The sequence below is a fragment of the Myodes glareolus genome, chromosome 13, assembly GCF_982192425.1.
Source record: "Myodes glareolus chromosome 13, mMyoGla1.1, whole genome shotgun sequence".
Lineage (NCBI taxonomy): Eukaryota > Metazoa > Chordata > Mammalia > Rodentia > Cricetidae > Myodes > Myodes glareolus.
The window spans coordinates 62055022-62080650 of record NC_142038.1 but is presented as its reverse complement, the minus strand read 5'-3'; the positions used below and the strand labels follow the sequence as shown (position 1 = coordinate 62080650).

The 25629-nt window shown below is 38.9% G+C and overlaps 2 protein-coding genes across 6 annotated transcripts in view; one reads left to right on the top strand and one right to left on the bottom strand.

The window, feature by feature from the left end:
* Tpgs2 (tubulin polyglutamylase complex subunit 2) overlaps nt 1–2820 on the bottom strand; it is a 55030-nt gene extending 52210 nt beyond the window's left edge. The window contains exon 1 of one of the 2 annotated variants that reach the window (XM_048442602.3): nt 2662–2820. In XM_048442602.3, the coding sequence (XP_048298559.3) occupies nt 2662–2743 (82 nt within the window). In that variant the 5' untranslated portion in view covers nt 2744–2820. The remainder of the gene's footprint in view (nt 1–2661) is intronic. The other variant, XM_048442601.3, reaches the window with a different exon arrangement.
* A 91-nt stretch (nt 2821–2911) lies between these two features.
* Kiaa1328 (KIAA1328 ortholog) overlaps nt 2912–25629 on the top strand; it is a 300949-nt gene continuing 278231 nt past the window's right edge. Inside the window, exons 1-4 of one of the 4 annotated variants that reach the window (XM_048442598.3) lie at nt 2912–3209; nt 13104–13139; nt 13845–13981; nt 18052–18146. In XM_048442598.3, the coding sequence (XP_048298555.3) occupies nt 2912–3209; nt 13104–13139; nt 13845–13981; nt 18052–18146 (566 nt within the window). Of the gene's footprint in view, nt 3210–4856; nt 5049–13103; nt 13140–13844; nt 13982–18051; nt 18147–25629 lie in introns of those variants that run through there. The other 3 variants (XM_048442599.3, XM_085700039.2, XM_085700040.2) reach the window with 3 other exon arrangements.

Below are 25629 nucleotides of genomic sequence, written 5' to 3'. Positions count from 1 at the left end.
CTATATGTTACATAAAATTTATCCTTACATAAAATTTATTCTTTCATCACATGTAAGTGTAGAGAGCAGCAGCATGATTATTCACATTGTTTATAATCATTAGTATTACTATCTCTCAAACTTTTAGTCATCTTCAATATAGTAAATTTTCAAAGAGAAAGAGAAAAGAATGTGCAAGAGGAACTTTGTTCTTCTGTTCCAAGACTGTTTTGGTTATTCTTAGTCTCTTATATTAGATATTAACTTTTGCATAATTTGTTAGCTTTTGCAATGGTGGCTGTTGAGATTTGCTGAACTACCTGGGAAAAAGCTAGTCTTCTATAAAGATGACATTTCTTCTCACTCATTTTGTTCTTAATATGCTTCAAAAAGCTTTTACTATTTCAGTGCAAAAGTCATGGACTTCTCTGTTAACATATTTCTAGTTTATTCCTTTGTTAAGATTGTAAACAGCTGCTTTCCTAGTTTCATTTCTGTATTGCCTTCTGCTACGTGTGTGAGTGTGTGCATGTGCGAGCACATGTGTACGCATGTGGGCGCAAGTGTGCACATGTATGAATTCCTTAGGGTTAATTTGTAAGGGCATATCATTCAAAAACAGAGGTATCTTTACATTTCCCCTTATAATTAATTTTTATTTTCTGCCTAATTTCCTGACCAAAATCTCTAGTACAATGCTGAGAAGAAATGCTAAGACTGAAAAGATCAAGCGTAGTACACCAAGACTGCAATCCTTTACCAGGCCTTTCTGAAAGGTTGGCTCTTGGATGGCATCTGAGAAGCTGGATTTCAATGAGGTTTGTTCCCATCATTGTTAAAGGAACCTGGCTCACTATCTCCAAATTATTAATGCAGATAAAGTGTGTTGAATAAAAGTTTTTCTTTTGGGAGACTGAAACTTGGTACATGTTAGATAAAGAATGTCCAAACCAATAACTGCCAAAAAAATTTTGGACTCTTCAGTTTAAGAGCCCTCTCCAGACCCACATTTCAGACACATTGTTATAAACACGTTGTTAGGGAAATGAAGTATGTCCTGTATGGTTTCAGTTAGAGAACTCTTGAAAACTTCCACAGGGTTTCCTTAACCTCCATGCCTGTACTTTTTTTCTTTGTTGATTTTGCTTTATCTTTTTCTGCTGGAACAAATTGAGTCTAGTGCATTAGCAAACCTGAACCAGCTTTGCTAAACTTTTAGTATATTTTGTTGTTGTTCTTGATCTTAAGAGTAAAGCAGGTAGTCTATCAACATGATGTTAGTTAGCTATGGGATTTTTCATAGATGCACTTTATCAAGATGATAAAATTCTCTATTTATTAGACAATAAAATTCTCTATTTATTCTTTTTTGGTTTTAGTTTGAGGGGAAAAAAATCTCAGTAGCACAGCATGACTTTATGATCACCATTATACTCCTTTCCCAGCGATGGGATTGAAAAGATGTATCAATATTACTGGAATAGTCTATTTATAAGTTTTTTTTTTTCAGTCAAAGGGTGCTGGATTTTTTTCAAGTACCTTTTTGGCAGTCAATGATGACGTAGGTGTTGTCCTTTATTCTACTAACATTCTATTACATTAGTTTTTACATATTAAACAAATCTCACATTTCTAGGGTAAATCAGGCCTGGTCTCAGATTTATATTATAGAAAATGGCTAAATAAACACATAAATAAACACAGTGCTAATAGTTGCTGCTAAAATGAAAAAAGGGGGAATGAGAGTAAATTTTATCAGAGATAATACTAATTTGATCAGAAATCTTAATGATGAAAGGAAGACAATTCCAGGTGAAAGGCCGGGCAAACTGAAAATGGAGGTAACTAGGAACAAGTTTAGTGTCTTTAAAGTCGTAGCCTCAACAGCATATCCCACCATGGTTCAAAGCAGTGAAGAAGATGGAAACAGATCACATAGGGACCTTGTGGGTCACCGTAGAGAAATGTCAATTCCTTTCCAGTTGTTAGGAAAGCATTTCCAGCACACTTTCTCAACCGGCTTAGGCAGCTTTACCCTGACCCCTCCCTTTATCTCAGAAAATCTAGAATCATCTCTGGGAAATGATTCTCCTTCGCGACCCAGAAAGGCCAGGTACCTTTAGGTCTCTGCTACCTCTGATTAGTCAGGGAAACATTACTGATTCGCTCTGGGCGGTTAGGAAGTGAATGTGCTTCGCTTTGCGGTGGTTAGTTAACCAATGTCCAACCGAAAGAACAACTCTCAACTCCTTCAGCATGGTCAGCTCCTCTCCACAGCTCGGTGCTGTGCAAGGAAGCGCTGGCCAGCAGCTGCCCTGGGACACTGGCAGCACCATGACCTCAGTGCACCGTGCGACTACCAGCAGGGCTTGCAGTTCAGGGCTACGACCCGAGCTGAGGAGGTCTCCAGGGAGACAAGTGTCCCCAGCCCCCACCCCCAGAGTCCGGGAGCACCTGTCTCTGCTCCCCTTGCAGGTGTAAGGCTACCCCCCCCCACCCCGAACTCTCCGCACACACTTAGCGGCCTGATCACACACACACCCTCCTCTTTTCTCCTCCTCCTCTGCGGAATTCTCGACAGCGATGACCCGTGCAGTCAGGTCCAGCTCCCTGCAGCGCACCCAACCCCAGCCCTTCGCCCTCGTCCTTTCCCAGCCATTGTCCTTTTCCTTGTCCACTCACCTAAGATGCGAGTGATGCCCAGGGTCAGCTTCTCCAGGTGCGGCTTGCTGCCGGCTTGCAGTGGGGGCGGCGTCTCCTCCATGGCACGCGTCCCCACTCCGCGCGCGGCGCCGGCCACAGTGACCGGGGCCGCCGCGGAGGGCCGGCCGGCCGGCTGACGTGCCCGACCCCGCCTCAGCTCTGCGGCCGTCGGGCTCACGGCATGCCGGGAGTTGTAGTTTTCGGCGCCTGACGGCTCGGCGAGGAGAGGATGGGTGGCCCGGGCGACCCTGGCAGCAGCAGTTCCGCCGGGCGCTCGTTCCCGCGACCCTGGTCGGGGCCTCAGTTCACATCTCCGCGACCCCGCCTCGCCTCGGCCGGGAGCTTCTCCCCTCGCCAGGGCTGGAGGCGCAAGCGGGGGCGGGCCTCTGCGCCGAGCGGCCAATGGGGACTGAGCCTGGTGGCCGGGGCGTGGCGGCCCCGGCGCGACGCCTCGAGTGGCGGTTGTTTCAAGATGGCGGGTGCGGCGTGCCCCTCCCTGCCGGGCTCGGCGTTCTGGAGCCGCGACTGTATCCTTTGCCCCGCTGCCAGGGGGCGCCGCGCCGTCCGGGGTGGCGAGGGTGGGGGCGCGAGGCTTTCCTGGGCCAGAGAAGCTTGGCGCGCAAGCCCGACCAGGGACGGGCCTTTCCGCTCCGAGCTGGGTGTCCCCGCGCCTGCCTGGAGACGTGGTGTTGCTAGGTGGGAATTCTGGCTCGTGAGAAATCCGTCCTCCTCGTCTGTGGGTTTCACGAAGGTGGCCTTTAATGGGGACGCCTCGGGCAGGGCTGGAGAGGGGAATCATTGGCTGACGAGGGTACGAATGAGTTTGTGTGGTAGGGAAGGCAAGTGGGGGTGGACACACTTTGCTGGGTGGGCAGGGAGTCTTTTTCTCTTGATTTGGAGTTACCCTTAGTGTGCGCCACTGGGAGCAAATCAGGTGATTTTGTTTGCTTCTTGGACTAAGAAAGGCCTTTTAGTGATGCTGTGTTTTCTTTTGCGTCTTTAAGAGAGATGTAGGTTTCATGGGGCTGGATCTCCTGTTGCTAGTTAGGGGATGCATTAGGAAGTGCCTAGAAGCAGCGTTGACTTACTAGATTGTGCAACACCCTTGTTGGAAATTGAAGTTTGAGGATTGTTTTTGCTCAGGAAACTGGAGCTTTCTAGTCGCGCAAGTAGTTAGAATCCCCGGTTCAATAACTGATGAGATTTCAGGGGTTCATTTCTAGAATTAGATTAGCTCTTGCATCCTAAGCGTTCTCCTTGGTTATGTACTTCGTTGCTGGAGGGACATTAGTGGAGTGAACATGTAATCAGTATTCCCGAGTGCCCGAAAAGAAGCCAGTTGGCTTGCTAGGTGTGGCAATGACATTGTTTTAGGCATTACTGTTACTTTTGGCAGAATCATTCTGGACATTCTATTCGACATAGCTCCCAGTGAAACATAGAAAATTGTATTACCAGTTTCCTTTATTGAGTTACTTGGGTTAGAGTTTCGTGCATGCAGACAGGAATGCATTTGCGATCTGAGCTGCCAAGGGTTTAGTGTTGTTTTGTGCACTTACTAAACGGAATTACTGCTTGTCTCTGGTAGGTGGGCGAGGACCAAATAAAATTACGTCAGGTAATGTAAAAGAAATCATACCAGTATACTTTCAAAGCAATTTTTCCACTTATTAGAGTAGAGTTGAAAAGCAAATATGTGTATCAGGACCGCTGTGCTGAATTAGGAACTCAGGAAATTGGGATCAGGCTTGTCCTTTAAAAACATAAAGAGTTATTTCCTTATAACAGCTAATGGTATTTTTCTGATATACAATAGAGGAGATGACAGTCTGTTTCACTGGGACTAGAATGAACAGTGTGTGGTCCAAACCTTTGCTCTTGTTGTTAGCTGCCTTGTACTCATTTATGCAGTCGTAACACTCATCATTTCTTATAGAAGAAATAAAATATTCCCTACCATTTACATTTTCTCATGAGCTGAATAGTTAATGTAGAGCATTCACATCTATCCACTAATAATGAGAAATTGAAGTTGTATGGGAAAGTGTGATGGTAATTAGGTCCTATAGAAATTCAGATATAAGAAAGGAATTGCGAAGTTACTGATATTGATTTTTTTCCTTAGCCTATTCCAATAACCAATATTATTATTCCAATAATAACCAATTAACACTCAGCATCTGATATTTTCATTCTAAATTTCCAAAGGCTTACAGCTGTGTTAAATGTACATTGTTGCTATTTGCTGAGAAATGTAATGATAAATATGAATCATTAGGTCTTTGGATCTTGATTTCTTCCTGACACATTGATGATTATTCCCCAGATCTCTCCAGAGTAAAATCCCACTTGGATAAAGTCAAATGGTATGCACCTATGATCTGGTATTCTTTTGCTTTGCTGAATAAAAGATTCTCAGTGCTTCACTTAAATGATTAAATAGATGTAATTGAGAGATTTCTCAATTCTGGAAGTTTTCATCATGAGAGAGCAAACAATCAGTGATTGATCATCATCTTTAAAGAAATTGTTTGTATCTTCTGCATATTATGATTCAGTGGTGGTATTTGACACAAGGTATTGGCATCTAATGTGAGAATGCCACATTGCATTTGTGGATTAAATCTTCTGGTAAAACACAGGGTTTTTTGGTTGTGAATTTTACTCTTGTAGACCAGGCTGTCCTCAAACTCACAGAGATCCTCCTGTCTCTGCCTCCCAAGTGCTGGGATTAAAGGGGTATGCCACCACCACCCAGCTGATTGTGGATTTCTTTACTGTAAATGGAGACTGCTCTTTCGTTTCTGGCCGTCTAGACCCAAATAATCACACAGAAACTATATTAATTATAACACTGCTTGGCCAATCACTTAGATATATTCCTCGCTAACTCTTATAACTTAAGTTAACTCATTTCTATTAATCTGTATATTACCACCAGGCTGTGGCCTGTCTATAAGGTTTTGGCATTCTGGCATCTGTCTCCTTTGGCAGCTACATGGTGTCTCCCTGACTCCTTTTTTCTTTCTATATTGCTGTTTAGATTTACCATCTGGCTTTACTCTGCTAAGCCTTTGGCCAAAAAAAGCTTTATTCATTAGCCAATAAAAGCAGCACATATACAGAAGAACATTCCACATCATCTTCTCTTTTCTAATTAAAAGGAAGGTTTTAACTTTAATATAGTAAAATTACATATAGCAAAACAATTATCAAGCAACAATTGCAGTTACAGTATTTCTTTATGAATCTAAAGTTTTATATCTAATTTATCTTTTATTATAACTAAGGAAAACTATAACCAGAACTATATGTCTTCAACTCTTCATAGACCCCAGAAGGATATAATATTACCTAAGTAAACAGGAAGTGCATTGTTAGCAACTTCCAAAGTTCTGGAAATGACAGAGACATTTTGTTACCTTGATAATCACCCACAGTTCTTCTGTAAAGTTAGGACATCCATCTTCAGCCTACAGGCCATTGTATCTGGCAAACTTTTCCATGAAGCAGAAAATTTGAAAGACTATTTCAACTACATTGGTAGTTTGTCAGTCATTTTCTCCTGTGTCCTGCAAAATGGCAGACTCTTTCATGAAACAGGAACCCTGAAGAACTGTCTCACTTTTAGGCAAGTTCAGCAATTATTTCTGTGGGTCCTGCATGTCCAGTTCATTTAGCATACTATCAAGCAGTCCAGGCAAGAGCAGTTTCTTGCCCAAATGGCTAGCATAGTCCATAAGGAAACTCTTCAATGTCCATCTTTCTCTTGAAGTTATTGATGCTGCCAGAAGCAGACATATCTCATTGTCGAGAAAAGTCTTAAGTTCTTAAAACATTTTAAATGCCATATTCTGTAGGTCTTTGAAGTGTTGAAGATTACCTATCTAATTTAAATATATTTATCTGGAAAACCTAACTACAAGTTTGACTATTATAAGTCACTATCATTAATCTTTATTTCTTAACTATATATTTTTAAATGAGCTGCACAAACACAATACCTTAAACAAGAGCAGAAATATACACACTGTAATAAATTGACCTTAAATCTATGTCAATAAACCAAGATCCATACCAATGCTAAATATTCATCTTTATATTGTATTCCCCCCTTTTTTGAGAAAGAGATTGACTGTGAGTACTTAGTCATTTAAAATCAACCCCTCTTAAATGAAAATAAACATTTACAAACAATCATTTTGTGAATTTGGGCATTGTTTTCTCCAAACTGCTTTCTGCTGTTTGTTGGGCGAAGTACTTTTATGGTTTATGGAGACCTTTCAGGGGTATTGTTTTATAGAACCACATTAGCCTGGAGGGAATGAATCCACAAGTTCTCATGTTCTGTGGATCTGTGGAAACAAAAGCAGAACTTCTTTTCCAAAGCAACATATCTTTAGACCCAAATTTTGAAGTCAAGATACTTTTAGGTTGATTTAACTTAACAGCTCCCAGAATCAAACATCTCTCTGCAGTCAAAATGTAAATAAAATGCAATAATATACATAATCCAGACTCTTTGTGTGTTTTCCATCTTTTCATGACTTATTTTGTTTTACTCTGTTACCTTTTAATATTTAATTATCATTACTTCTTTAATCTATGATTTTCTGTACTCTTTCTTCTCTCCCATAAGCCTATGAACATTTATCCTACACTGTAACCATTTAGAAGTCTTTTTTTTGGTCTGAATCTGTTTTTATTGCATATCTGTAATCATTTTCTGACCATGAGTACTTTTTTTTTTTTAATGCTACTCGGGCATGACTAGGACCAATTCCATGGCCCTGCCTGTTGGCTCTGCCCACTGTGGCAGAGTGATGAGGCATGCTCATCACCCCAGCTTCAGAAACACAGCAGGTCTTTGTGACCATTATGCAATTTGTAACATGCTGCTCACAAACACCATTTAAGTGCAGGACCTCTCAAAAGCCAGTTCATGGCTGCCAACCCGAACCAGGAAGCTGGCTCTTAACAGGTTTTTTGTTTTTTGGGTTTTTTTTATGCTGAGTCAGGAAGATTTCTTTTAATGGAGCCATGCCTTTGCTTGCTGCCAGCAAAGAGAGCCTATCTGAAAACAAACAAACAAAAAAATTGCAGGTACAAAGAAGCTGCAATTGATTCCCATTTTTGGGGTTCAATGCCTCAGGTGGTGCGGTACCATTTTGTAAACGGAGACTGCTCTTTCATTCCTGGCCATTCAGACCCGAAAAAATCACACAAAAACTATATTAATTATAACATGCTTGGACAATTGCTTAGGCATATTCCTGGCTAACTCTTATTTTGTAAATTAACCCATTTCTATTAATCTGTGCATTGCCACTAGTCTGAGACCTACCTGTAAGGTTTTGGCATTTTGGCATCTGTCTCTTTCAGCAACTATGTGGCATCTCCCTGACGCTGCCACTTTCTCTCTCTATCTCTGTTCACATTTACTTAGCTTTACTCTGCTAAGCCACTGGCTGAAAGAACTTTATCTGTTAGTGAATAAAAGCAATATAGACACAGAAGGACATCTATCATTTTACTAATCCATGTAGTTCATAGTAGTGTTAGAAGTGGATACTCTTTCTACAGTATCTAAATTCGATTACTAATGTGCACTTGCTGGATTGACAGACTTAATAACAATATAAGCAAAGTAAACTACAAAGGAGTGGCTCAAAACATTACAATAATTATCATCTCTATCACTGAGTTTTCAAATAAAAATAGATTGAGACTTTACATTGACGTAAGCCTAATTGACCTCAAAGCCTCTGTAGTAAATAATAATTACATATACCTGTGTTGGTGGCAAATGATGTATTATTCAAAACATTAGAGAACAGTAAGCAATACTTAGCTTGTTTATTTCACATACTTGTTCCTCTGTACCACTTCTGCCCTGACTTCCCATGACTACTTTCCTTCTGGGGATATAGGTAGATTGTTATCATCAACGAGAATATTTTGTAACTTGAAGAAATTCTTGTTTAATTACTTCTAACTAACGAAATAGAGAAATAAGCTGGCATGCAGATTCAATATATATTTGGTATACCCTTTGTTTGATCTTTCTAAAAAATATAGCTTTGTTAGGAGAGTTTATATAAGTTAAATATTTGAGTTCTTACTGAGACAATAGGCTGTTTTATGTTACTGGAAGAGACAACTTCCAATGCTATTTTTAAAAATGTTTGTTGGAATTAATATTAGAGTTGTTGGACTCATGCCTCATAAAAATAAGTATCAATTTTATTCCTTTTAGATGGCTTAGTAAATATTAGGTATTTTTTTGGTTTGGAAATGCATACAAAATTGAATATGCAGCATGAAAATCATCTATTTTGGTGTTAACATTTTAAAGAGATGGGCTAAGGCTATGAATAAATGAATTGCATGCATCTACTAATAGTAGATCCTTCAGAGAAAAATCAAGTAGGAAAAGACCAAGGAGGGATCACAGTTGGAGAGGATTGTGCAGTTTAAATCCCTGTGTGGTTAGGCAATGAAGGCCTCAGCCAAAAAGTGATATATGGCCAAAGGCCTAAAGATAATGAGTAAGTATGAAGGCTTGGAGGAAAAGCTATGTTGCCAAAGAAACCATAAGTGCACAAGCTCTAACATGGGAACTTTTGTAATCATTGACATATTCAGGGACGATAGGAGTGAAGGGCAAGTGTATCAAGAAATGAGGAGAGAGATAGGGTGGAAGGATCAGTTCTTGAGCATTATAGATCTTGTACATACTGTTATAGACCTTGTACATACTGTTATAGACCTTGTACATACTGTTATAGACCTTGAACATACTTGGATATTTATTCTAAATAGGAATGACACAAGGTTTTAAAATGTTAATCCTGACCTCTGTTTAAAAAGTAGAATGTTGCCAGGCAGTGGTGGCTCACATCTTTAATCCCAGCTCTCAGGAGGCGGAGGCAGGTGAATCACTGTGAGTTCAAGATCAGCCAGAGTGGTCTACAAAGTAAGTTCCAGAACAGGTAGGACTATTTCGCACAGAAACTCTGTCCCGAAAAAAACAAAACAAAGCAACCATCATCAACCACAAAACAGTAGAATGTTGAGGAGTTCTGTATGGAAATGAGAGAGCAATTTGGAGGCGATGGCTATAATCCTGGTGAGAGAAATGGTGATTTGGATTTATGTGCCATTGTTTGTCAGAAGTTGTTGGGCTGTAGGTATATGTTAAAGGTTAAGACAACAGAATTTCCCGAATGTGAGACAGGAAATAAAAGTCAAGAATAACTCCACATTTTGGGCAGCTAGGAGTATGGGAAAGCCAATGGGGTAGCCTTTGAGGTGCAAGTAAGAGCTTCAGTAGTGGACTTAACTTAATCTGGTATCTTTTATGTATCTGTCAGTGTTAAATTTAGCAGATATGCTTGATTTAAAGATTAATTTGGTAGAAATCAACTTACTGATAGTTCTTAAAGACAGGAGAATCAAGTAAGATCATCAGTAGAATAAGGAAAGAAAAAACCCACTAAATTAGGGGCCCTGGGATCTGCAAAGTGACAAGGAATGGCTAGTCTAGGAGGAGTTGAAGGGAAAGGAGCAGGAATTGTTAGAAAAGCAGAGGAATTTATGAGTGTAGTATCTCACATTCAAATTTTAATGAGTGGTCATTTATATCAAATGCTACTGATAGATCAAATCCAAAGAAACTTATGAATTAATTGATAAGTTTACCAGTATGAGTTTTAGTCTAGTTTTATTGGATTGGTAGAATCAAAGCTTGATTGAATAGGTTCATGACTAATTAGGAGGGGAGGAATTGGAGACCATGGGATGTCTCTTCTGAGAAGTTTGGTTGTAAAGATGGAATGTAGTGCAGTTGTTGGAGGGGGTGTAGGGTTAAGGAATTTATTTTCCTTATTTCAAAAAATTTAAAGAAAAAATTAAAAGAGTAGTACATCTTTAGATGCAATAGGAATACTTAATAGAAAAAATATGATAGCTTAAACGGAAGGAGGATCAAAAACAGCAGCAATATCCTTGCGAGAAAAGAGAAAAAGTAATTGTGTGTGTGTGTGTGTGTGTGTGTGTGTGTGTGTGTGTGTGTGTGTAAGGGCTCCTTTGCCTTTAGATCAGTGAGTGAACACTTCTTCTGTACAAGAAGGGAAAATTGGTAAGGTCTTTACAGTTTGTTTTCCTAAGGAATTAGGGAACTTTATTAGCTGAGAGTAAGAATGGTAGAAGTGTGTCAGGATTGAAGAAGGAAGAGAGAGGGAGAATGCTTGTTTGAGCTTCTGAAACTGAGTAGGCTCCCAGTTCTAGACTCAGGCTTTTCTCTTCCATTTGTGAGCAGGCTTTTTGTGAATGACCTAAAAAATACAATGTGTTTTCCAGGACATCTATGGAGAACACCCTGCATCTATCTTGTAATTAAAAGCACTGCTCTATGAAGCATGTTTAAACCATCGTCTTGAATTTTTTCTCCTATTTTTGTTTTTGTCAAGTACATTTCAAACATTACACATTTATCAAGTGCCCACTGTGTATAAAGTCTGTGTGTCAGAGTATAAAGTAAAAAAAAAAAAATGGTTTCTGTTGCTCAGGAGACCATACCATGTCATTTCATAGAGCTGTTTGAGATTGGTTATTGGTGAAGTCAAAGTTGGCTTCTTTGGAACAGTAGTAATTCTAGTTCTCCAATACTGTCAGACCTCATCCACATTGTTTGATGAAATTGAAAATTTATGGGTGTTTATTATTCAGTAAACATCTTTCTGTAGGTATTTCTTTATGTGAGACAAGGTTTCATGTAGTGGAGGCTGGCTTTGATCTCTTAATCTTCTGCCATCTTCCCCAGAGTACTGGGATAATAGGTCTGTACCACCACCTAGCCAATCAACCCAAATCTCAGAGTTATGATAGCACATGTACTTGTGCTGTAGAAGAAACCACCCAGTAGCTCAAGCGTGACATCTGAGAGTTCCTGCTTTTCTGTTACTGTGGATGATAGAACTCAGGGCCTATCTCATGCCAGGGAAGCCTTCTACAGTTCCAGTCCTCATCCAACTCACATCCCCACCCTCTCCTCCTTGGAGACAGGGTCTTAATTCAGACTGTCCTTAAACTCATTTTGTAGTCCAAGCAGGTCTTGGTTTCTACCTGCTCAGCCTCCCTAGTAGCTGGAATAATAGGCTTGCATCACCAAACCTATCATTTTGTTAGGCAATTCTGATAGTATCCCCTAGAAAAAGATTCCCTTGCTAGGATTGATACTGAGCTAAAATATGTATCTATTTACTTTATTATTAAATTATAATTTTATACATATACAGTGTGTATTTTGGTGCTTCTCCCATTTTCATTTCACTTCTCCTGCCCCCAACTCCTCCTCCCTATAAAATCTACTTCCCCTGTTCAATAGGTTGGGTTCTTTTAGTAGCCCATAGAGCATAATCTGGACCTTCTGTATGATCATGACTTTGGAACTAACCTTCATGTTGACCTTATGGATATGTCATGGAACCCACTACATCATTTTTTCACACAACTGTGGTTAATAACTGTTTTGTCTAGAAATCTTTAAAAATATTTTATAAACTAAAAAATTTGGAATTTTGTATATAGTGTGGATGGAAAATTATTTATATGCTTCTTGCCTGGAATGTTATTAAATTGTTGGTTTATATAGATGTATCTTGATTTAGGCAGAGTTCCTAATAGGATCCTCTAGAAAGAAAGCTTTTTTTGTGGTGTTTCTTTTTCTCTAGCAAATGTATATATTTATAAACACATACATCTATACATATATGTATATATACATCTGTAGCAAATATATACATACACATACATTTGCATGCACATGAAAATATATGTGCATATAATGTATATACATATTTGCTACAGGAAAAGAACTATCAGAAGAAAAGTTTATATATTTATATATATACATATATATATATTTGCTATAGACCTTTTGAAATTCAAAATAGTTCTTTTTTTTTTGTTCTAAAAATTTTCCCATGTCTTCTATAGAAGGGCCTCTTGGGACATTTCCCGAATGTATTACAGAAGAATAAACATTGCCTTTGTGTTTGCATGATTGATTTGCCCTGAAACATTGTTTAATCTTCAAAGCTAATGCCTGTCTTGGAATTATTTATTCTCTCTGCCTAAAATAACTGTCAGCTCCTCCATGGTGCTTAACTCTTTCTTTCATAAAAAGAAAGCAACATAATAGCAAAACATGTATCCCAAAAGTATGCTATTTGGGAATAGGTGTGAAGGAATGATGCATGAACCATGGCTTCCAGTGTCTTCTCTACACATAAGATTATGACTATCTAAAGTTAAGTAAGTTATAAATTCTCAGCTCAAAATAGGTGAATATTTATTACAGATATGCATGGATATTTCATGATGTTTTATAGTATTTTCCTTCATGTTCTCCTCCCTAGTTTCTGATGAAGAACAATCAGTAGTTTATGTACCAGGTATGACATCTACGTTAAAGTTCTTGAAACTTCCGCTGTTTCTTACGTGTTAGGAGAAAATTAAATATTGGGACAACCTTGTATGTGCAATTGGATATGAAACAATTCATTTTCTACATAATGAAAGAACAAATATTTGTGAAAATTTGACTATATCCTCTTAAGATTTGAAATATTGGTTCTTAGGGTCTGGCTGGGAAAGTCAGCATTTATGGTTTATACAATGTGTAATTTATTAAAGAAAAGAGATTCTTTTTGAAAATTTACATCTCATATCTTAAAAGAAAATATGAAAAGTTGATCTAGATTAAATACAAGTCTTTATGCTTACTGATTGTTCAATTGGATGAGTAGTCAAGCAGAATCATTGAAGGTACTCAGGGTAAAAACCAACTGTTTCTTGATGTCCCATGTCATCTCAATATGTTGTAACTTATCACTGTTAATGTGATCTAGAAATCTTTACAGCACCTAACTGAATTATCCCATTTTCTATGTTACTTTTTTGTGATTATGTGCACACAAGCATACACACACACACACACACACACACACACACACACACACACTTTAAATTGAAATTTATAAATTTTTTCTCATCAGGTTCCATAAAGTACATGATACCAAGAGAGGGTTACTGGGGAATATGGGGAAGCTGAAAAGATTAAGATCAAATCTGAAGTCTTGTTTAATGAACATTCTTAGGAATATCTACAGAAGGAAATACAAGATCAAGACTCAAGTTGATAAATCCAAAAGTTGATGTTAAAGTTAAGGCTTCCAGGGTGACTGATGCTTCCATGGAGTCTTTAAAAGGTGCGGGAGATTCGATAGCTGAACAGGTCAGTAATCTTATTTTTCTGTATGTGCGTGTGTGTGTGTGTGTGTACACGTGTGCATGAGTTGGGGTGGGTGGTAGTGGTGGGTGTGAACATGTGTACATATGTGTGTGCATGTGTGAAAGCCAAAGTTAGGTATCTTCCTCATCCTCTACTCCTCTAACACTCTACTTTGTTGGTTTTTTGCGGGTGGAGTGGGGTGGGGTGGAATGGGGTTGTCTTTTGTTTATAGCACAGGTCTCTTACTGAACCCAGAGCTCGCCATGGTCAGTCTCCATCCTTTACAACCCCTCTAGTTGCAAAGTTACAGGCAAGTGCTACTCTGTCCTCATTTGAACTCAGATGCTCATGCTCGAGATCCAGACACTTTACTGTCTCAGCTGTCTCCTAAGCTTCTTGGGTTTTATACATACTGCTCAATAAGACACAAAGACCTTTAAAAGACGGCCTGTTTGTATCTGTAGAAGACACAAACCTTTTGTGGCCCTTGATAGTGCTAAGTATCAACATAAAGCATCTGGACTTCTTGAGAGTTTTGCTCTAAAATGTATAGATGTGCTCTAAGCCTTAGCTAAGAAAATGTATTATCTTACTGTGTCTCAAAAGGTTTAAATTTTCCTTGTTCCCCTTTTCTGGAATTCATGAGTAAGTCAAATTCACTATTTTTCTGGTTAGGTATTGTTTATGTTTTTATTTCTCAAAATTTATTAGTTGATTTATGATACTTTCATATTAGAATGAAGCTTATATGAGGAAAATCAGTCTGCATTTTTATGACTTTGACTTAGAAAATAATGTCATTGAAATTTTTTAGAGTTTGTTTTGTTCTGTATTTTAGAATAACAAAACTAAACATTTTTGGTTTGTTTTGAACCAGTGCCTCAAATATATGAATTAGGCTTTGAATTTGCTGTGTAACTGAGTCTGACCTTGAGCTCATGATTTCCTTTCCTCTGACCCCCAAATACTGGGATTGCAGAAAAACTCTTGATGTATTAAAGATTTATTTTATTTTATGTGTGTGAGTGTTTTGCCTGCACATATGTGTGTCTAGTACCAAAGGAGGCCAGAAGAGGACATGGGATCCATTGGAACTGGAGTTACAGATGGTTGTGAGCCATCTTGTGTGTGGTGGGAATTGACCCCAGGTCTTCTGCAAGAACATCAAGCATTCTTAACCTTTGACCATCTCTCCAGCCCCTCTTTCTTTATTATTCTTTTATTTTTGTCATCTTTTTTGCATATATATGTGTTGTGCCTATCCATGTATTCATATTTGTTTGTATGAAGGCCTGAACTTGACACCAAGTTTCTTCCTCAGTTCCTCTCTACTTCGTTTTTGAGGCAGGATATCACGTTGATATCCAGTGGCTAGTCTAGTTTTCTCAAGGAATCCTCTGTCTTTGCTTTCCAACTGCTGGGAATCGAGGTGGCCACCATTGCCTGCCTAGTTTTATGTGACTTGAGGGATCCTGACTTTTACAGTGCTAACATTCTTTGTCCACTGAACTACCTCCCTGCCAACAGTTCTTGCTTTTTATAGGCCATTGACTAGTTTTGCCCTTTTCATTGTCTTCATAATGGTATCTGCACATTCCTTTGGCGTATGTCTTTTTCCATTTGTTTTAACTGCTGTATTTCAAATGAAATTCACTTTATTTATTGTAATGCTATAACTATTGTTAAATTTTCTTCCCTCAATCAAAGTTTGACATTAGTGTTTATAATCTCGGTTTATGGGCAGAATCTTCTTTCTGCTTATGGTGTGTGATATTTTCTGGGGTGGGGGTGTGTGTGGAGAAACTGTTCAATCTGCTGTCTATCCCATATAAGACAAGGACAACAGACTCAATCTGGCTTGGTGAATCAGTGAGTTTACTGGGATGACTTACAAGAGCATGCAAAACTCCAAGGCAGCTACATCACCAAAATGTACTCCACTATGGGTGACAACTCAGAACAGTTATGCCCTGCAGGTCCCTCCTCAACTTGTAGGCAGCAACTCTCTCCTCAGAAACTGTGTCCTGCTCTTAGAACTTTGTGAGGTGCACTTTCTGAGCCTTGGAAGACGTAAGCTTCTTTAGTCCCTCAAAAATAGTGCTTCATTTTGAAGGAAGCAGCTATACAACAGCTTGTTTTGTAAATGCTTTTTTTTTTAATCCCTGGGTAGGCTTATGCTTTGAGGTATTGTCTATGACTGCTTTTGTAGAATCACAAAAGTGGCTGTAGTGGCTATTACCACCAAAAGCCCAAAATAACCCAAACATTTACTGTCAGACTAGCTGCAGGAAGTGTTTTACAATTCCTAATGTACAATCATTTTTGATATGTATTACTAATGATTGTCTGGCAGTGAACAGGATTTGGTGGTGAACGATGTGTCTTTTCAGATGGCTTTAGGAATAGAAATGGTGCATTGCGGTGTTTCTGCTGTTGGTTGATGCTGGTATGAGCACTGCAGTGCACCCAGAAAGGCATAAATGAAAGCCATTAGCTAGTTACGCTTCTTTCAGCTGTCATATTGTTTCATTTGCACAGTTTCCAGTTTTATTCTGAAGCTGTGTTTAAACACTCTGACCAAAAGCAACGTGGGGAAGAAATGGTTTATTTAGCACATAGTTCCAGGTCATAGTCCAAAAAAAAAAAGGGAAAACAGAACAGGAAGTTAAGCAGAAACTTCAAGCAGAGTCTATGGAGGAATGCCACTCACTTACTTGGCTCTTTGACTTACAGACCAAAATAATCTATTTCAATTACACAACTTTACCCCCATGGCATGAAAATAATCTTAGGGACTCTGTAAATGATTTACTTGGTGGGTTTTTGTTTTTTTTTTTTTTAAATAAATTTTCATTTACAAACATATAGTAAACTAATTTTGTCTTTCAGGTGTAGTTTTCAGAACCCTGTCCTAAATAAAACAATATATTTTGATTTTTCAGCAATGTTTGGTTTTATATGTTTGTAACTTTATATAAACACCCATACAATATCTATTATAGAATTAAGTGTTTTGCTTTTCCGTCTATTCATGAGAATTCTTGATGCCATATATGGAACTTTTAAACTTCTCTTACTGATGTAAACTTTCGTTTACTAACATGTCACCTCTTGTTCAGTAATTTTAACTGAGAGACTTAACTGGAGAAATGGCCAGCGTTTCAGAGCACTGGCTGCTACTTCAGAGGTCCCAGTTTCAAATCTCAGCCTGTAACTATGTATAGCACCAAGAATTCTGTGTTGACTAGGATTCCCCATTGACGCCCTGAATTTCATGGGTTTAAAGACTCCTCTAACGTTGTTACAGTACTGGAGAAAACCCACTCTACTACAAAAAACACAGTCGCATTGTTATATGAAGGGTTGCTTGTTGGTTTCTAGCTGCCCAGCCACAAAATAACCATTCAGAAAACCATATTATTTGCAATACTGTTTGGCCAATAGCTTAAGCATATTTCTGGATAAAATCATATCCTAAACTAACCCATTTCTATTATTCTGTATATCACCACATGGCTGTGGCTTACCTGGTAAAGTTTTCAGCATCTGTCTCAGGCAGAGGACTCATGGCTTCTACCTAACTCCACCTTCCTCCTCAGATGCTATAGGCCAAGCGAGTTCTTTATTCATTAACCAATAGAAGCAACACATAGACAGAAGGACTTCCCACATTGTAGCATGGTGCTTAAGACCACAGCCCATCTTTGCACTCCATTCTGTTATGTGGCTGTTATAACCTTGGCCAATCTGGAACTAAAACAATGCCTGCCTAATTGCACTGCTATGAAAATAAGATGGAGTAACAGGTAAGACGTACTTATCGCATTCTTAGCATGTGATAAACACTAGCGGTAAATTCCAAGTCTCCTTAGCTCTGTCCCTTCCAAATTCTGATTTTTTTTTAAAGATCTACAGCTACTGTCTCCTAGAATGCCTTCATGTCTTTAAACAGTCTTGGCTACAGTGTCAGATATTCTCAGTGTCTTCCAATGTCATCTGAGCATTCTTTCTCAGAAAGTACTTAACAGTTGTTTTTAGTAAAAAAAAAAAGCTAACAAGATGTTTTATTCTAGAATTTCTGCAAGGAAGGAATGAAGAGTGCATCACTGAAAGATTTATGCCTTGAAGACAAAAGACGCATTGCCAACTTAATTAAAGAACTGGCCAGGTGAGACAAAATCTTATATGAGATGCATCTATAGATGAGACAGCTCATTTTAAGAGTAGAGTATTGCTAATACATTTGATGTCTGTGGTGGTTTCAATAAGATCATAGATTGAAATGCTTGGTCACCAGGGAGTGACATTGTTTGAAGGGATTAGGAGGTGTGGCCTTGTTGGAGAAAGAGTGTCACTGGAGCTGGACTTTGGTGTTTCAGAAGTTCAAGCCAGATCTGGAGGCTGTCTCTCTTCCTCCTGCCTGCAGATCTGGATGTGGAACTCTCAGCTCTTTCTCGAGTACCATGTCTGCCTATGTGCTGTCATGCTGAGAATGGACTATACTTCTGAAACTATAAGTGAGCCCTAATTAAATGTTTTCCTTTTTTATGTTAATAATATAAATCATATATTTAGCCATATCTGATTATCTAAATACAGCCTGTTCAGTTTGTATACCCTTACACATATGTATGTTTTCAGGACATTTGATATTGGATAACCAATTGTTGTGCTCTTTCTGTGGTAAGATTATTTCTCCCCTTTCAGATTTCCTTAGCTGCCTCTTAGGCTTTTTTTAAAAAAATTTTTTAATTAAAAATTTCTACCTCCTTCCCTCCTCCCATTTCCCTCCCACTCCCACCACTCCCCTCTTCCCCCCACCTTCTCTAGTCCTAAGAGAAGTCAGGGTGCCCTGCCCTGTGGGAAGTCCAAGGCCCTCCCACTTCTATCCAGGTCTAGGAAGGTGAGCATCCAAACAGACTAGGCTCCCACAAAGCCAGTCCATGCAGGAGAATCAAAGCCCAATGCCATTGTCCTTGGCTTCTCAGTCAGCCCTCATTGTCAGACACATTCAGAGAATCCGGTCTGATCACATGCTCATTCAGTCCCAGTCCAGCTGGCCTTGGTGAGCTCCCATTAGATCAGTCCCACCGTCTCAGTGGGTGGACGCACCCCTCACGGTCCTGACTTCATTGCTCATGTTCTCCCTCCATCTGCTCTTCATTTGGACCTTGGGAGCTCAGTCCAGTGCTCCATTGAGGGTCTCTGTCTCTGTCTCCATCCATCACCAGATGAAGGCTCTATGGTGATAATGCAAATATTCATCAGTGTGGCTATGGGACAAGGCCAGTTCAGATACCCTCTCCTCTGCTGCCCAAGGACCTAGCTTGGGACATCCCTTTGACACCTGGGAACCCCTCTAGACAGAGCCAAGTCTTTTGCCAACCCTAAAATGGCTCCCTTGATTAAGATATCTTCTTCCCTGCTCCCATATCCACCCTTCCTCCATCTCAACCATCCCATTCCCCCAAGCTCTCCCCAATCCTCTCCTTTTCCCTTCTCTCTCCCCATCTCTCCGTACCCCCACCCTACCCCAACCCTCGTACTCCCAACTTTTGCCTGGCGATCTTGTCTACTTCCAATATCCAGGAGAATAACTATATGTTTTTCTTTAGGTTTACCTTCTTATTTAGCTTCTTCAGGATCACAAACTATAGGCTCAATGTCCTTTGTTTATGGCTAGAATCCAATAATGAGTGAGTACATACCATATTCATATTTTTGGATCTGGGTTATCTCACTCAAGGTAGTGTTTTCTACTTCCATCCATTTGCATGCAAAATTCAAGATTTCATTGTTTTTTTACTGCTGGGTAAGTACTCTAATGTGTAGATGTTCCACACTTTCTTTATCCATTCTTCCATTGAGGGGCATCTTGGTTGTTTCCAGGTTCTGGCTATTACAAATAATGCTGGTATGAACATAGCTGAACAAATGCTTTTGTAGTATGATTGGGCATCTCTTGGGTATATTCCCAAGAGTGGAATCGCTGGATCCTGAGGTAGGTTGACTCCCAGTTTCCTGAGAAACTGCCACACTGATTTCCAAAGTTGTTGCACAAGTTTGCATTCCCACCAACAATGGATGAGTGTTCCCCTACTCCACATCCTCTCCAGCATAGCTTATCATTGGTGTTTTTTATTGTAGCCATTCTGACAAGGGTAAGATGGTATCTCAAAGTTGTTTTGATTTGCATTTCCCTGATTGCTAAGGAAGTTGAACATGACCTTTAGTATCTTTTGGGTTATTCAAAATTTTAATGTCTAGTTTCTTTTCTTTATATATTTTGGAGATCAGACCTTTGTCTGATGCGGGGTTGGTGAAGATCTTCTCCCATTCAATAGGTTGCCTTTTTGTCTTAATGAGAGTGTCCTTTGCTTTACAGAAGCTTCTCAGTTTTAGGAGGTCCCATTTATTAATTGTTGCTCTCAGTGTTTGTGCTACTGGGGTTATACGTAGGAAGTGGTCTCCTGTGCCCATGTGTTGTAGACTACTTCCCACTTTCTCTTCTGTCAGGTTCAGTGTGGTCAGATTTATATTGAGGTCTATTTTTTATTTTTTTTTTATTAAAAATTTCCACCTCCTCCTCTCCTCCCACTTCACTCCCTTCCTCTCCCCTCCTCCCACTTCCTCTCCCCCTCCTTCTCCAGGACAAAGAGCAGTCAGGGTTCCCTACTCTATGTGAAGTCCAAGGTCCTCCCCGCTCCCCCCAGGTTCAGGAAGGTGAGCATCCAAACAGACAAGGCTCCCACATAGCCCGTCCATGCAGTAGAATCAAAGCCCAGCCCCATTGCCCTTGGCTTCTCAGTCAGCCTCCATCATCAGCCACCTTCAGAGAGTCCGGTTTGATCACATGCTCCATCAGTCCCATTCCAACTGGCCTTGGTGATCTCCCATTAGATCTGTTTCACTGTCTCAGTGGGTAGAAGCACCCCTCGCGATCCTGACTTGCTCATATTCTCCCTCCTTCTGCTCCTCATTAGGACCTTGGGAGCTCAGCCAGTGCTCCAATGTGGGTCTCTGTCTCTATCTCCATCCATCACCAGATGAAGGTTCTTTGATGATAAGCAAGATATTCATCAGTGTGACTATAGGACAAGGCCAGTTCAGGCACCCTTTCCTCTGCTGCTCAAGGAACGAGCTGGGGCATCTCCTTGGACATATATTGAGGTTTTTAATCCATGTGTGACTGACTTTCTCCCCACAATGTTCTTCTTACCTGCTTGAGTCTCTACCTCCTACTAGACTTCTGTGTAGATACTCTTTTATATCTCCCTGGGTTCTGGGCCCCTGCTCTGAGCAACTCCTCTGTGCAGATGTCATCATTATATTCAGATTCTGATTATCCCCAATCCTGCTCAGTATTCAAGAAGAAAATACAAAGTAAAATGAAGAGAGAGGAAATGAAAGCTCAAATTTCATTCTGAAGAGAAAAAAATTGTGTTCTTTATAAAAAAGATGTTTAAATATAGTTGCTTATTATAAAACTTTGCTTTACAAATCACATCATATAAAATAATACAAAATCTGCTGCTTTTGTGCTTAGCTTGCCTTGTGTAATATATCATTTTTAAAATGAATAGACTCATTTTTGATTTAATAGAAAATAATGATGTTTTAATAGGAAATGGTTAGACTGTAGTTTTAAAAGTTACCTTAATTCATATCTTTTTAAGAAAAAAAAATAGCCATAAGAGATTGTTTGTACCTTGTATAAGGTCAAATCAAATGGAGACAAGTGCCAAAAGCATTAAGAAAATGACATATTTCTGTGACGTATTTGAATACACCTGCTTATGCTTTGGCTTAGATGCAAAGCTGTTGGTATTGTTTAAGGAGTCACATCACTGAGATTGGCTGGCACCTACCACTCAGAGGGATACAGCATTCAGTAGCTCTCAGCAAGCCTACAGAACAAGAAGTGTCATTTGTTTTCCTTTTTTCAGTTGTAGATTAATATATAAATGCATAATGTTTACTTATTTTTCAAATATTACTTTTGATGTTTAAAGCATCTTTATTAGAACTATTTCCAAGCCCTGCATTTCTCCCTTTTTTGAAATATGGTCATGACTTTGGTAATGTGATGTGGGAAAACATATTTGTATCTTGGACAGGTCCTCATACAGGCTCTGTATGTGAACCTCCTGTTTAATATCTGTACTGATGCTATGGAACAAGGGGTCAGAAAGACACCTCTCAGCTCCACAGAAAAATGAAATCTCAATATGAAAGAAAATGGATTAACTTAGAATGTATAATATTAAAGTCACCTAACCTCATATGTAGATTCTAGCCTATAATATGTACATGTGTTCAAATGTAACTGTGAATCTTGTATATATTTAGAAAGCAGAAAGGAAGGGAGAGATATTCGGTAATGACAAAGGATAGAGTGCAAGTAAAAGACATGAATTGTGAGAGAGAATATGATTGTTTCCTAATTTTAACACTGTAATGCATTTTTTTATTTTTGTGTTAGATAAGAGCATAAAAATGTAATTGATGGTAAAAGTATAAAATCCAAGGCAGAGGGGCCTGGAGAGATGGCTCAGCGGTAAAGAGCATTGCCTGCTCTTTCAAAGGTCCTGAGTTCAATTCCCAGCAACCACATGGTGGCTCACAACCATCTGTAATGATGTCTGGTGCCCTCTTCTGGCCTGCAGGCATGCACACAGATAGAATACTGTATACATAATAAATAAATAAATAAATAAATAAATCCAAGGCAGAGCTCCACAGCTTCAGAAAGGCTTTTCCAGCTGTGCGGTCACGGAGACATATAGACATGGGTTTGGTCAAATACTTGTTTGAATACTTGTAGCTGGATCATGTTTATTATTTTCAAGTTCTTTGCACTAATGTGAAATTTAACTAAAAATATAAAAAGGAAAGATGCCTGTAAGATGTATTAGTAGTTTTAATTGGAAATATATATTTGAATAAAAGATATAAAATAAAATTTATCATTGGCATAATAGGCTAGAAAAATGAATTCATTCAAATAAAGGACAATAGTGCTGATAAGAGCTTATGACATGCATAGAATATTAAAGGTCAAACCATCGAGACATATGCATTTAATCTTGGCACTCGGGAGGCAGGTGTAGACAGAACTCTGAGTTCAAGGCCAGCCTGGTCTACAAAGTGAGACCCTGTGTGTAAAAGAAATTAAAACAAATCAAAAGGGAGAAGTGTCAGAAGATTCAGAGAACTTTCATATTCCTTAAAAATGTTCAAGTGTAGCACAGGTAAGGAGTTTCTGCTCTGGGGATAACTTGGTGCCATTATTCCAGGGGATGTTGGAAATTTTTTTATGGAAACGCATGATGATTAGACAGCACAGATAGATAAAATAAACCCCTCATTCATAGTGAATATGAGTGAACAAAACTGTGCTAGTGGGTAAGAAAGCAAACAGACTTTGAAATTTCAGCTATGAGTTAACTTTCTGTGGGTGCTTCCTTACTAATCTATATTTAGGGAACTTTCCCACTATTAGTACACAGATATTATTAGTGTACAGAGGTGAACCAAAATTCAGAAGCTAATGGAGAATAGATACAACAAAGAAAAATTACAGTGATGTGAATTATGTTGCTTATAGAAGAAGATAGTAAGGGATAATTTGATACGTAAATTTCAAGTAAATGAAGAGGCTTCCCTAAGGTGTCCAGCATTGATTTACATGTGCATAAGAGTAAGTGGGATATTGGCTGAGCTTTCTCTAGAAAGATTTAGGGTAGAAAGAATTCTTGTTGCAGTTGCAGAATTATATGACTTCAGAAAGTCTTTCACCGTAGCATTAATGAATTATTTTCAGGGATGGTAAAAGAATTACTTGTGGAGATCAGCTCTGCATGCATGCTCTTGTTTACTGGGGCCTGTAAGGTGGCAACGGGTGCTGTGGACTAATACATAGATTGTTTCATTGACTTTATTTTTGAAGAAAAATAAGTTTCAACATTTTAAAATTATTCTAGCCACAGTTGCAGTACTAGATAGGGATGAACTATTCTATAAGAATCTGAAAACCCTTCTGTTTCCTGTCTTGGATCCATTGTCAGTTCATGCATTGTTCCCAAGAGACTACTTTTGCAGTAACTTATTTGAGAACAAATTCTTTTTAGGCCCAGATACTCTGATTTTTCCCAATGGACATTTTGCTAGTTCTACTTGATATTTCCGAGATGCAAAAAACCAAAATAAAACAAACAAACCCGATGCACCATTGTAAAGTAAGTTGATCATTATTTTATTTTTTATAAAAATATTTATTATAACTTCTAGGTAAGAATGAAATGTACATTACCCTACAATAGAAATACTAGACTTTTATTTTTCAGTAGCTTAAGAGTTTTTACTTTCATTTTTGATACTTTCATTATTTGGGTTAGGGGATGACATACAATAGTCCTTATAATTAATTACTTAGAAATTGTAAGAAAAGACTTTTAACTTCCTGTAGGTAGAAAGTCATTAATAGTGCCGAAGAGTTGGTATTCAAGACTTGAATTTTAGATAGTCCATTTTGAAATCTGTCACTCAAATAATATGTTTTAAATAATTAATGCACATTTAATAGTCTTTCTTCTAGTCTGACTACAATGTGCCACCTATATGAAGTTAATTTTTCTGTAACAAGTACTTTTTCCCTTTTGTGTGACATTCGCACACAGCCCTATGAGTGTGAACAACCTTTGCTGATTTGTGTGGATTTATTCTGACTCATGCTTGACCCACATTTGGGTCAATGGAAGATTGATGGACTATCACTATAGGTCCATTGAAACAATATACCCTATCCTATAGCATTTGGTCTTTTCTCAGTTTTCTGTTTAATGTCTTTTGTCCCTGTGCTTATGGACCATGATTATTCTCTGCCATAGTTCATTTGTATACTGTTGTTCCTTAGTTAGGATTTCTATTACTGCAATGAAACACCATGACCAAGAAGCAAGTTGGGGAAGCAAGGTGTATTTGACTTACACCTCCACATTGCTGTTCATACTTAATGAAATAAGGCAGGAACTCAAATGGGTCAGGATCCTGGAGGCGGGAGCTGATGCAGAAGCCATGGAGGAGAGCTGCTTACTGGCTTGTTTGTCCTGGCTTGCTTAGCCTGATTTCTTTCTTTTTTTAAAAATTGATTTTATTAAGCTATACATTTTTCTCTGCTCCCCTCCTTGCCTCTCCCATCTCCTTCAACCTTTTCCCGTGGTCCCCATGCTCCCAATTTACTCAGGAGATCTTGTCTTTTTCTACTTCCCAGGTAGATTAGATCCATATTTGTTTCTCTTAGGATCCTTATTGTTGTCTAGGTTCTCTGGGATTGTGATTTGTACTCAGCCTGATTTCTTATAGAGCCCAGGATCACCAGCCCAGAGATGGCACCACCAACATGAACTAGGCTCTCTACCATTGATCACTAATTGAGAAAAGGCCTTACATCTGGATCTCATGGAGGCATTTCCTCAACTGAGGTTTCTTCCTCTCTGATGACTCTAGCTTCTATCAAGTTGATATCAAAACCTTGCCAGTACTTGCTATAATAAATTTGGATCAGAATAGACCTGAAATAAGTGGGAGAGAAGAAAAGTCACTAATATGTGAGGGATCACACTGAGTAGTTTCTCAGAAATCCCCAGGAG